The sequence below is a fragment of the Mytilus galloprovincialis genome, chromosome 3 (assembly GCF_965363235.1).
Source record: "Mytilus galloprovincialis chromosome 3, xbMytGall1.hap1.1, whole genome shotgun sequence".
Classification (NCBI taxonomy): Eukaryota; Metazoa; Mollusca; class Bivalvia; order Mytilida; family Mytilidae; genus Mytilus; species Mytilus galloprovincialis.
Window position 1 is genome coordinate 31,974,714 of NC_134840.1, and position 13,295 is coordinate 31,988,008.

A 13,295-nucleotide genomic window follows, 5' to 3' on the forward strand; every position below is an offset into this window, starting at 1 on the left:
ATTTTGATACTTAGCTATTTGATTATACGACATTGTTTTTTAAACCCTTATTTGATTAGTTTTGCTTCCAAAACCAATTGAGAAATGTGAGAGATGTTATCAAAAAACAATTTGAATTTAAGCAATGGTCTTAAAACTGCTTATTTACATACAATACTACTAAGAAGTAAAATCACAAAAATACTGAACTCCGAGGAAAATTCAAAACAGAAAGTCCCTAATCAAATGGTAAAATCAAATGATAAAACACACCAAACGAATGGATAACAACTGTCATATTTCTGACTCGGTACTGGCATTTTCAAATTTTGAAAATGGTGGATTGAACCTGGTTCTATAGCGCTTAACCTCTCACATGTATGACAGTCTCATCAAATTCTGTCATATTTACAACGATGCGTGAACAAAACAGACATAATAGGTAAAATTGTCAAAATATGGGTACAGCAGTCTAATAATGATACTAATAAGTACTTAATATTGATATGACAAAAACACCGCTATGATATTTTAAAAGTATCGCATTGATATAAGAACTAATAGCATTTGTTCATTTATGTATATAAGAAAAACACAGTACTTCACATTTTACACGGACATAAACTTGAGCTTCTAACTAACTTCTGAATGTTTATTTAGACTCAATTGTTGTTTATATTTGAACAATAAGTTTTAAAGTTAGTATTTTCTTAATTTTTCGTTGCCGAAACAACATTTTCCGCATGGAATGTCTGCATATTGACAATTGATATTAGACAATATCGCTATGTTATACATGTATAAGAAAATTTGTAATCGATACGCTTCTTTCATAGACTGATATATATTTAGTCACTATCATTTTATTTTTCTTAATTAACAATGTCAATTATCAAATCTTGTTACATTTAAATCGTAAAATTACAACTGTGTGTATGTTGCTTTTACTGCAAATAAGAATAACTTTTTAGATATTTTAATTTAGTATATTTAGAATTATTTCCTTCATTCTACGATTTGGGAATATCTCAAGAAAAAAATGCGATTTATGAAATAAAGATAAAGATTCCCGTTTCGTTTATATCAAATATGTTTGGACCGTACTTCAGAATGGGAAATATCAGTTGAACTGTGGGACATATAAGCAGTTGTTTGTGTTTTTAAAAAAGACAATGCAGTTCACGCTTTTAGATTCTTTTGACTTTCAATTAAATAATTGTAAAACGATCTTTTTATATAGTTTGTTGTTTATTTAAAGCGTGATTACACACATGTGTGTGGTTGTTAGGTAGACATCGATTAATTTAAAAAGAAATTTCTAATTACAGTAAGTATTTTCTAATTCTATAATCTACGGAGACAGAGTATGCAAATTAATTGAACATACAGTACTCGGTACTTGTCATTTTCCAATTACTATATTAGAGTTTACTCTAATGATAAAGAGAGGTGTATTTATATAAATGCCAATTGAGACAATCTACTACCAAGGGTCAACGAAGAAGAAAAAACATTAGTCTTTTTTTCTGTAACAAATATGCAAGCTTTAATTATCTTTTATTAAGTTTGAACTATACTGGCATTAAAGGAAATGGAAATATGACACAAATATAAAAATATTAGTAGTTATTAGTAATGTTTCTCTATATTATTTAATGCAGTCTACAAAATGGGGTGTAACCCATCCATTGAAGTGCATGTTGAAGCTGACGACATTCAAGATGGTGATGTTGTTGGGTGCTTCTGCGGGGGAATCTCTCAAGGGTGTATGGGCCGACTAAAAAACGCACCTGTTCCATATATTCTACGAGCGCCGACTGGAAAGAAAAAAGAAATCATCAAGTATTCAGATATAGAAAAGTTCAAAGAAATTGATGATCATGCTTTGAATGTAAGTTCACAAACTTATTACATGTGTGTGTTTGTGTTTGCTTGTGTATTTAGGTGTGTGTTTTTTATGTTCATTGGAAAGATTACCTATTATACTGCTACTTTATAAATTCATGCTGTATTTTCGATTTAGCGCATCTAGTAGGTAGTGCGTTTCTGTAATCATTCAGTACATCAAAACCAAGACGTTGTGCTTCGTAATACAGATATATATATATATATTTTTAAATCATTTAGGAAAAATTCAATAATGAAATATATGTTGGACTCAAATCTATGGCGGGTTCCAAATCTATGGCAGATTCCTAATCTATGGTAAATGTGACGTTACAAACGCCAAACAACTCAAATCTATGGCAGATTTTTGTTTTCTCCAAATCTATGGCAGATCTGGGGGAGAGAGTAACATATAACGTCAAAATTGAATAACGCCATATTACATCTTCGCCGCCGCTAACGATGGCGGAACCCATAGATTTGAACACCATTCAAGATGAAATTATTTTCCTGACAAAAATTTGTCGGTGATTTAAAGGAAAATATGACCTACTTTTCCGAAGAGGGACAAGGTGTGCTGTACCGGTAAATGCCCGCGTTATGGACAGTTGTCTCATTGGCAATCATACCACATCTTCTTTTTTATATGAATAAGAGCACCGCTATTTTTAGTATCGCATATTTTTAAAAGGAGTTCTGGAAGTATTCTACGGTCTACGACTGGCAAAGTTTATTATGTGAAAGATCAAATTACCGGATACAAATTTGATTTAAATCCACATCAAATAAAAAAGATGAATTAACGATATCGCTGAAATAAATATTATTTCAAAATTCAAACTGTACTTTATTTTTATTTGTTACCTTTTTATCATTTTTTTTTTATATATAAAAATCGATCTTCTTGTTTGTTAAAGGCTTATTATTTGGTTTAATGAATGGATTAAGATACCATGCACAGGTTAAAAAAAAATGGGTTTTTTTTTTTTTTTTAATTTATGACGTTTTTTGGTTGACCATTATTGAATATTTATTTCACAAATGTTTATAGACATGTTCCCGAACGTTGTCGTATATGTCCTTATTCGTAAGACAAGTCATTGGTCGAAAATGTACTGCATTGTTTTCCATTTGCAAAAAAATTGCCATAGATAAGGAAACTGCAAAACTTGCCATAGATTAAGATTCTAAAAAATCTGCCATAGATTTGGGATGGCATGACGTCACATTTACCATAGATTAGGAATCTGCCATAGATTTGGAACCCACCATAGATTTGAGTCCTACATATATTATGATTTTTGACGGAAATTCCAATCTAATCACCGTATATAATGACGTTGTAAGATGACAGTATGCAGATGTCTGAAAAGGAATCGTATATATATCTAGTTATAATGTTTGTGTTTATTGTACTTCCCTGCAATGTCCGTTCCTTTGACCTGCGTTCTCAGTATTGATATTATATTCCAGGTTCCAGGGTCAGCATTGAAGTCCATCAAAAGCTTAACGAAATATCTGGTAGCAATATGTGATACTGACAAGGAGAAAGTTCGATCATTCTTTGTATGGATAACAGCAAATATTTCGTGAGTAACATAAATAATAACATTAATGTACATACGTATTTTTTGTGCATTTAATTTTTAAAGTTTCAAGTGTAAAATCAGCATATTTTTGTTACATTATGTTATGGTCATATGGGACAATGACAATAATAATTGATCAATATGATCAATGTTGTGTTGTGTTGTTTGTTTTTTGCTGGGGGTGTGTGGGGGGGGGGGGGGGGGGGGCAGATAGTTGTTTTTATTTGTTCAAAATGTAGATAAGATGCTTGTCTAATATTTAAAACTGTTATAAACACATACTTATTTCTGAAGATGTATAATTTAAAAATGTATACTGTTTGCATTATGAACTATGGTGTATTTGGCAAAACTTTTAGGAATTTTGGTCCTCAATGCTCTTCAACTTCGTACTTTATTTGGCCTTTTTAACTTTTTTAGATTCGAGCGTCACTGATGAGTCTTTTTTAGACGAAACGCGCGTCTGGCGTATATTCAAAATTTAGTCCTGGTATCTATGATGAGTTTATTGTAATTAATATTGTGTATAATATGCTCCTGGTACGCAGTCTTCTGCGGCTGAGATTTCTTTTATAAACTATGAAACTATGATTATTTTTTTGGGGGGTGTTTTTTTAGAAGATCAAGTGTTGAAGTGAGTCAAGATGAATGCAACGATTTTCAACTATTATAAATGTTTTAAGGTATGAAACATCGAACAATAAAGGTGGTGGCGAGTCCCTGACAGACCCAAATACTGTGTTCCGCAGACGAGCAGGAGATGCGGTCGGCTATTGCAACCTGTTCGCAACAATGTGCAAGTAAGTATTCAATGTAAAACCTAAAATTATTATTTTTTCTATAGTTGTTGGATTGTTTTGTTGGTGTGTTTTAAAAAAATAATGCCTTTGCTTGCCTTTGTTTTTATTCTGGGTTGTATTTCTTATTCAAATAATTTAATTGTCTATCCTGTGCAGATAAAATCTAGGCTTTGTTAGTTTTGTGGTTCACTTATATGTTTTGGTGCCATTTCGCTAAACTAGGCTAACTGAAGCACGAATCCAGGCAGAATTTCCCACTGTGTTGAAGAACCATCGATGACCTTAACAATTTCTTGTTTTTTGGTTTCCTATATGGGCGTTTTTCCAATATGTTTGATCTTTGCAAGTAATTTTTTGTGCAGTCAGTACATTGAATTGGATTTAATATTTTTAAGCAAAGAAACAGTTTATTTTTAGAGGGATTGATAAGATACTGACTCCTGAATGGTCCAAAACAACCAAAATGGCATGTCCCTAGACCGCCTGTTCAACATTCATACTCTAAAATATCGTGAAAAAATGAAGAAATAAATGTTATTTTTACTTTACATAAGTTCTTTGATAATTCAAAAGTATGTTCAGAGCCAACATATTTTAATAAACAGCTTTCAATATAGGATTTTTAATTTCAGAAGGTGTGTCCCTCACAAAATGTCCACTACGAAACGAAGTCATTAAAATTTGCCAATAAACAGTTTTATAAAATCAATGTAATTTTTGTTTGCAAGAGATATAAACATTAGGGTCTTACAAAAGAAGTGATGCTTTCATAACGGCAATTAAATTGTTGGTAAGAAAAATTGAGCACATCAAATGGACCAGAGTGATACCGTATTTTTGTAAATGTCCACTACGAAACGGGTCAAATCTCCTTCAGTATCTGGTTTTAAAATTATGAAAAAAATATCAGTGTACAGCTTAATAAATGCTTTGATGAATAGAACCAGTCTTGTTACTATTGCAATATAGGGATTGTGGGGAAAAAAATAAAACATGCGAATATGTCCCCTACGAAACGGTCCCCTACGAAACAAGTATGGGAGAAAAACGTTTCGTAGTGGATACTACCACTACCATTCAGTCTTTTTTTAATCTTTTTTCAATTATATTCGTGCAAAACAAATAACAAGGGTTAGTTTCATGTAAATTTTATTATGTTTTATTAACATATAATAGGGTTGATGTCAACTACGAAACTTTTTGTCCATTACGAAACGGTTTTGTCCACTACGTAACGCATCAAAATGTCCACTACGTAACATGAGTTGTACCTTCATATGTGAAGTACTGTCTAATCTTTAACGATGAAAATGGTTTTCCAATTTAGAAAAAAATGAGATTTTTCTAGTATTTAAAGTAAACAAACTGGAATGTCTATAGGAAACATTTAAAATTGCAAAAAATATATGTGTTTAGAAGAAAATTCGTAGGGGACTTTTTACGAAACAGTACACAAATTATGAAAATAATATCATTTTAAAGAATATTTAAGATTGCACTTTTTGTTTACAAACAGGTCTATAATAGAGGTATTCAAAATAACTCTTGAAATTAAATTTTAGACAAGTTGATTTTCCATTTTTTTTTTAGGTCTAAAAGTTACGCTTTTATTGAAAAACGCCCATTTCCATTCTCAATCCTATATATGTATTGTGCTTTTCTATTTGTGATGTATAGAGGTTTCTAAATTTAAAAAAAAAATGTAGTTTTTACATGATGGAAGCATTTAATTTGTTAAAGCACAGAATTATCAGCTACAATGATCAATGATATTAATTGACATATATTCAAAAAGTACCATTTTACCAAATTTAAAAAAAAAACATTCTCGTTAACAACTTCGTATTTGTAAGACATCTTGCAGCTAAATACATTTTTGGGTAAATTTGTTGCTCATATAAAAATTTTAATGACAAGATCCAAATAGGATATATATACTAGTACAATGTATGTAGTTTTGCATAAGTTTGAAGGCCTAGCGCAAAAAGACCAGGCAAAAACGAACTCACAACAGAACCATGAGATGATGCTTAAAGATGTTGTTCTGTTATTTCTGTAAATAATCTTCAGAGGTGTTGTTCTTTTACTTCTGTGAATAAGGGTGTTGAGAAATGCTGTAAATAATATAAGCTAGTTATTCTATGTGTAATATGGTTACATTTTATCATATTTACTAGTATCTTTTTATTGAAATTCAAACCTGGCAAGACATCAAAAATGAATTGCGATAGCAGTAATATTATTTTTATTTTGTTTGTATCAGGAGTTCTGGTGTTCCTGTTGTGAATCTATCAGGTTTTGCTAAGCGCACGGACCACGATCCAGAAATACCTTACACACCACATGATTCTCCTGATCACGCATGGAATGCTGTCTTTGTTGACGACGATTGGCGCTTTGTCGACTGCTGTTGGGGAGCTGGTTACGAAGATGAGACTTGTTATTGGGTAAGGAAATACGAAGAATTCTGGTTTCTTACAGATCCAGATAAATTCATCAACGATCATTATCCATGGACAAGCTCTGATAGAAAGATCAATAATAATTGGCAGCTTCTCAAACAACCAATAACTTTAGCTGAATACAACAAACTTGTCAAGCTCGAGGAAACTGCAAAGGATTGGGGATTAGATTTTTCGCATAAAGAGCCTATTCTCATTTTTAGAAAAGAAGTTCACATCACAATTACTGCCAGCATTCTTGTTAGAAACATAACGTGCGCCATGGAGACCATAGATCATGTGAAAATGGATGATTACACGTTAGTTTATCAATTTGACACTCTAACATACAGTGTCCAAGCCAGACCTCCGTCCCCAGGAACCTATGTACTTAGAATTTACGGGAAGAAAGATGGCGAGATTTCACAGCCGGCACAGTTAATGGTTAAATATCTTCTAAAATGTACAGATGTCAACAACTACGTAAAGTCTCTGCCATATGTATTTACACATGCGCAAACTTATCATGTTACCCTCCATGAACCACATGCTCGAGAGCTTCCTGCAAAGTCCAAAGTTAAAATCCGTCTGTCTTCACAGTATCTTCGACAAATCATGGTAGAAAACATCCCTCTTGAATGCGATGAAAACGGAACATGGGAAGGGAAAATAACAACACCCCAGTCTGGAGATGCCATCGTTATATATGGCAGTACTTCTGATGATGCAAATGGAAAATTTCATTCACTTTACAAATTTTACATTGTAGATAAAAAACCAAAATAGTTTCAATTCTATTATAGACATTCGTAAAAAAATAAATGTTATCAATTGTGAAAATTATAAATGAAATGATCTGTTTCATTTGGTCTTAGTTATCTATCTATTTTTTTTATCTGATATTTATTTCACGGGTGTCATTCGGTTTAACGAGAGAAATGGTCGTGAAAGAATATCTAACGGCGGTCAAGTTTTTATTACATTAAATACCTCACCTTCATAAATTTAGATATCAGTCCACTCGCTGCATTATTCAACCGGAAACCAGCCAGAAAAAGAACCATGACCCCGTGACAACCTCTCCCACCTGACACCTGTGCTTCCTAAACCTTCATCATTTTTTCCGGTTCAACAACGCATGCTGCACGCTTTTGTGGAGGAGGAAAAAGTTTATTTTTTGCAAACAAGTGGTTTATTATATATATAGAAATTTAAATTGATATTTTTGTTTATTATAAGTATATTTAGATAATTTATCATCATTTTATCTGAATATTATGGATAAAATTCCAGCTTCGGCTACCCAAGAGGTAAGTGACAGTCAAATACACACTTCCAACAGTAATTTGTTGTCCCCTTGGCGTTCGGCCACCCATTCTGATGACTTTTGGGATAGAAGTTTGGAATTTCCAGGTGTTTCAGGTGTTGGTATGGAACAGGACTCAGAACCTGTTCCTGTCAGGACTTTGCCGTTCACTCCCGGTGCCAGTCAGTTGAGGCTATCTAGGCCTAGCAGGGTATCACATACCGTTACTAGGCCTGCACAGATACCAACGTCTCCTGTGTCTTGCACGACAAGCAGGCAGGAGACTCTACCAGCTGGCATCAGGAGTGACCCCTTTTCCAGGACTAGGTGGCCCATGAATTTTGACTACCCTCCCATGCCTATGGGTATGCCCAACTTGCCGCCTTATCCCCAACCCTTTGACCCGTATTCGGCTCAATCAGTTTGGTCTGGTCAGGGGTTTGGTGGTAGACCCTCTTCAGAGTCATCCTCTTTGAAGGATGAGATGAGGATTCTTACCACGTCCATACACAAGATTCAAGCTACTGTGAATGCTAAGTTTATGGAGTTTGGTAACAGGCTTGATCTGATGGAGTCTAGGGGTCTGTCTCAGGATCCTGTACAGGATCCTCCCAGACCTCCTAGACAGTTGTTGGAAGACGACTCGGTGTCTTTGGCTCCTAGAAGTCAGGAGGGTAACTTTTTGGATGACCAAGGTGGTATTTCAGATGTTGACAGTGTAGTAAGCACAGAGGGAGATGCTTTCATTCCTAAGGAGCCTTCTTCAGGCAATTCTGATTGCCTTAGGAGTCTGGTCTACTCGATTCGCAGGGATATGTCAGATATGCCCATGTCGTCTCCACCTAGGGTTTCTTCTACTCCTTCGGATTTCATGGCTTGCTCAGGTAAAGTCAAGCCAGAGTCTAAGGGGTATTATTCTTTTCCAGAGTCGGGGCACTTTACAACTGCTTTGTCTTTTGTAAACTCTTCTCTGGCTGAGAATCTTGCTAACACTAGCAAAACTGGTGGTAGTAAGTTCTCTGGTTTCGGACCTGCCTCTTACCCAGGGAGATGTAGATCTAAGGACTTTGAGATCCATGGATCTTCCTTGGGTATGTCGGCTCCTAATTGTGACAGGGCTTTTTCTAGTTTACTTGGTTCGAAACCTTTGGATGGCCTCAGACTTTCTCAAGCTTCTTATGTCAAGTCAGAGAATAATCTGAGGTGTTTGACTTTTGTTCTTGAGACAGCTGAGCACTTTTTGTCAGCAGCTGGGTCTCTTTTAAAGGACAAAAGGGAGGAATTTTCAGACTTGAGGTCTATGCTGCTTCAGGTAGACAAGAGTCTTGGAATGTCTCAATTCCTTCTTCTTGGTACTGTGGCCAACTTTACTCTTGCTAAGAGACAGGAGATTCTTGATAAATCAACTGTCTCTGAAGCGCTTCAGCAGAGACTTGTCAGTTCTCCTTTGTCTAAGGACAAGTTGTTCTCTGTTTCCTTAGAGCAGTTACAGGAGGAGTTGAATAAGGCCCCTCCTGTGGTCAAGGTGGATGTGAAGGTCACTGATGGGAAAAGATTTGTCAAGACCACTCAGGTTAACAATCCTTCTTCTTCTCATCAACCCAAGGCTTCTACCTCTTCTTCTTCGAATTCACAGCCTACGAAGAGACCAGCTTTTTCTCGTCCCAACTATTCCAGTGGGAAGAAAGCTAAAGTTGTTAAGGGAAAGAAGCAGGGTAAGTGATGTGTTGTCCCATCCGTTGAATCGTTCCCCACTGGAAGAGGAAAACTATACTTCTCCTCTTCCTCTTCTTCCAGTGGGGGGCAGGCTGTCCCACTTTCTAGATCAATGGGCTCTGATAACTTCAGACAAGTGGGTACTTTCGATTTTACGGAGGGGATTGGAACTTCAGTTCCTGGAACAGCCTCCTCTTTCTCCTGTTCCAATCAATCTGTCAGTGACAAAGGATTCTCAAAAGAATCAGTTGTTACAAGACGAAGTGAACATTCTTATACAGAAGGGTGTGTTGGAGGAGGTCAATCCTCCTTTTCATCTAGGGTTTTATTCCCGGCTGTTCTTGGTTCCCAAGAAGAACGGGAAAATGAGACCAGTTCTAGATCTTTCTGTTCTCAATCAGTATCTAGTGGTCCCACATTTCAAAATGGAGACCAACAGGTCTATCAGGTCGACTATTCATCTAGGAACTTGGACAACCTCTCTAGATTTGATGGATGCCTATTTTCACATCCCAATTTCTCACAAGTTTCGTCATTTCCTGAGACTGGTTTGGGCAGACAAGGTTTACAGTTTCAAGGCTATGCCTTTTGGCCTGGCTATTGCACCCCTAGTTTTTACCAGGATTTTTCAGACGGTGGTGTCTTATCTTCATACTCAGGCAGTACTCATTCACTCCTACCTAGACGATTCTCTTATCAAGAATCATTGCCGATCTCTTTTGGAGGAACACACCAATTTGTCTATCCTTTTACTCCTGAGACTGGGTTTGTTGATTTCATGGGAAAAATCAGAGATAATTCCCAGTCAGAGTTTCAATTTCCTGGGAGAACATTTTCGGACAGATTTGGGTCTAGTGCTTCCTCCAGAAGAGAAGGTAGTCAAGGTATGTCAGTTAGTCAATGCTCTGACTCAGTTTTCATCTGTCCCAGCTCGTCAATTGCTTCAGCTGGTGGGTTTCTTGATTTCGATCATGGACGTCATTCCGCTAGGACGTCTACATATTCGTCCAATCCAGTGGTATCTGTCGGAGTTTTGGCACCCAATTTCTCAGTTGTGGGAGGCACCTGTTCCAATTCTTCCTCGGTTGTTACCTCATCTTCAATGGTGGCTTCAGGAAAAACATCTTCGGAAGGGAGTTTTGTTGGATCCTCCAGACCCCAGCCTAACTCTGTTCACAGATGCGAGTTTGATGGGTTGGGGAGCTTATCTGGAGGGCAGGACAGCATCAGGCCTTTGGTCAGGTGCTCAGTTGGAGGAACACATCAATCTGCTAGAGATGAGAGCTGTGTTCCTTTCTCTCCGTCAGTTTCAGGCTGTGGTTCAGGGTCAGTCACTACTGGTTGCCACGGACAACTCCATAGTAGTGGCTTATCTTCAGAATCAAGGAGGGACCCATTCCTTTTCTCTGTATCATCTGAGCAAGGAAATTCTTCTTCTGTGTCACAGTCTCGATATAATTCTGTCAGTGAGACATGTTCCAGGCAGTCAAAATCTTCTGGCGGATGCTCTCTCCCGTTCCCGTGTTCCAGTGAACACAGAATGGGAAATTCATCCATCAGTGTTTCAGGAGATCATTCTTTGTTGGGGTCGTCCTCATATAGATCTTTTTGCCACCAGTCTGAATCACAAGTTGGAGACTTACGTTTCTCCCATTCCAGACGAGAAAGCCTGTGCAGTAGATGCTATGATCCTATCTTGGAAGGGAATGTTCAGTTACATGTTCCCTCCTTTTCGTCTTCTTCCAAAGATCTTGCACAAGATTCAGAGGGATCTTTGCAAGACCATTCTTATTGCTCCGGCTGGGCCACGACAGTCTTGGTTCCCAGAACTACTACTTCTGTGTTGTGCGAAGCCTCTTTGTCTTCCTCTAAGAGAGGATCTTCTGTCTCAATTCAAAGGAAGAAAACTGCATCAGGGTCTAGAGAATCTCCATCTGCACGCCTGGTTACTGTCAGGAATTCCCTCAGAAAGGGAGGCTTTTCTGAGGGAGCAACCAAGCGTATCTCAGGATCAGTCAGACAATCTACAGGAGCAGTGTATGACTCCAAATGGTCAATTTTCTGTACTTGGTGTCTGTCGAAACAGATTGATCCTATCACAGTTACTGTCCAACAGTTAGCGGATTTTTTCCTTCATCTTTTTGAAGAAAAGGGTTATTCTCCTTCTACTATAAAGGAATATAGATCTGCCATAGCCAGAACAATATCACTTTCAGGAGGCTCTGATTTTGGTGACAATGAGTTTTTGTCTTTGTTGATAAAAAACTTTTGCCTTAATAGACCTCGTCAAAGGCGTTTGGTTCCTTCTTGGGACTTAGGTTTAGTTTTGAAGGTTCTTCAGTTCCCACCTTTTGAACCTTTACATTCAGCCTCCTTGAAATTTTTATCTTATAAATGTTGTTTTCTGATAGCTTTGGCTACGGGTCGCAGAAGGAGTGAGATTCATGCCTTGTCAATTTCTGAGTCTTGTCTCCGCTTTGCGGCTGATAAGTCTTCAGTTACTCTTCTCACTGATCCATCTTTTTTAGCAAAGAACCAGTTACCTGATAAAGGTTCTGGTTTAATTACTATTCCTGCGTTACCTCCCACGGCGGATAATCAGGTTTTGTGTCCAGTGAGAGCCTTGCTTGTTTACCTAGCTTCTTCAGCTAAATTAAGATCTGCTGGTTCTTCTAGGTTGTTCATTCCTATTAAAAAAGGAATTTCTGACATTTCTGCTAAAACCATTTCTACCTGGATTTGCAATACTGTCATTTTGGCTTATAAGTCTGCTTCTTCTGAAGTTTTAGTTAAACATCAAGTTAAAGCACATGAAGTTAGAGCTTTAGCCTCTTCTTGGAACATTTTTAATTCCTCCTCTATGTCGGAAATCATGTCAGCTGGTTTTTGGAGGTCTGATAGTGCCTTTTATAACCATTATTTACGTTCCATGCCACCTCTATTCTTTAGGGCCTTTAGTTGCTGCTCAACATGTTGTTTTTCCTCCTCCTAGTGATGGGGATTCAGCGCTTCGTTAAATTCTGTTATCTAAATTTATGAAGGTGAGGTATTTAATGTAATAAAAATCAAATTTTTAGAATTAAAATTTAGTTTTGTAAATTAAATACTCACCTTCATAAATCAGAGGTCCCTCCCCCCTCCCCTTCATCCCCTTAGTGCCTAGCATTTTAAGGAATAAATGATGAAGGTTTAGGAAGCACAGGTGTCAGGTGGGAGAGGTTGTCACGGGGTCATGGTTCTTTTTCTGGCTGGTTTCCGGTTGAATAATGCAGCGAGTGGACTGATATCTAAATTTATGAAGGTGAGTATTTAATTTACAAAACTAAATTTTAATTCTAAAAATGTGATATTGAGAGACGATCGTGAAAGTTCTGGTAACGGATCGTGAAAGACATTTAATCGAGAAGACATATGAAAGGTCAATACATATTCTAATTTAATTAATTACACAGACAAATTTACGACAAAACAAAGCTGTCTGTCAAAATGGTTCAACATTATGATCAGTATGTGAGAATATTCAGTTTTAAAAGTACATAGTTATTACAAAACAACAAAAGGCAGATTGCTTGTCGGC

The 13,295-nt window shown here is 36.6% G+C and overlaps 1 protein-coding gene across 1 annotated transcript; it reads left to right on the top strand.

The window, feature by feature from the left end:
• Nucleotides 1-1,234: 1,234 nt before the first annotated feature.
• On the top strand, nucleotides 1,235-7,560 carry LOC143067718 (kyphoscoliosis peptidase-like). Its single transcript, XM_076241186.1, has 5 exons — nucleotides 1,235-1,306; nucleotides 1,641-1,870; nucleotides 3,340-3,455; nucleotides 4,139-4,255; nucleotides 6,519-7,560. Exons 2-5 carry the CDS (start codon nucleotides 1,649-1,651, stop codon nucleotides 7,480-7,482), a joined length of 1,419 nt encoding a protein of 472 aa, XP_076097301.1. The 5' UTR covers nucleotides 1,235-1,306; nucleotides 1,641-1,648; the 3' UTR covers nucleotides 7,483-7,560.
• The last annotated feature ends 5,735 nt before the right edge of the window (nucleotides 7,561-13,295 follow it).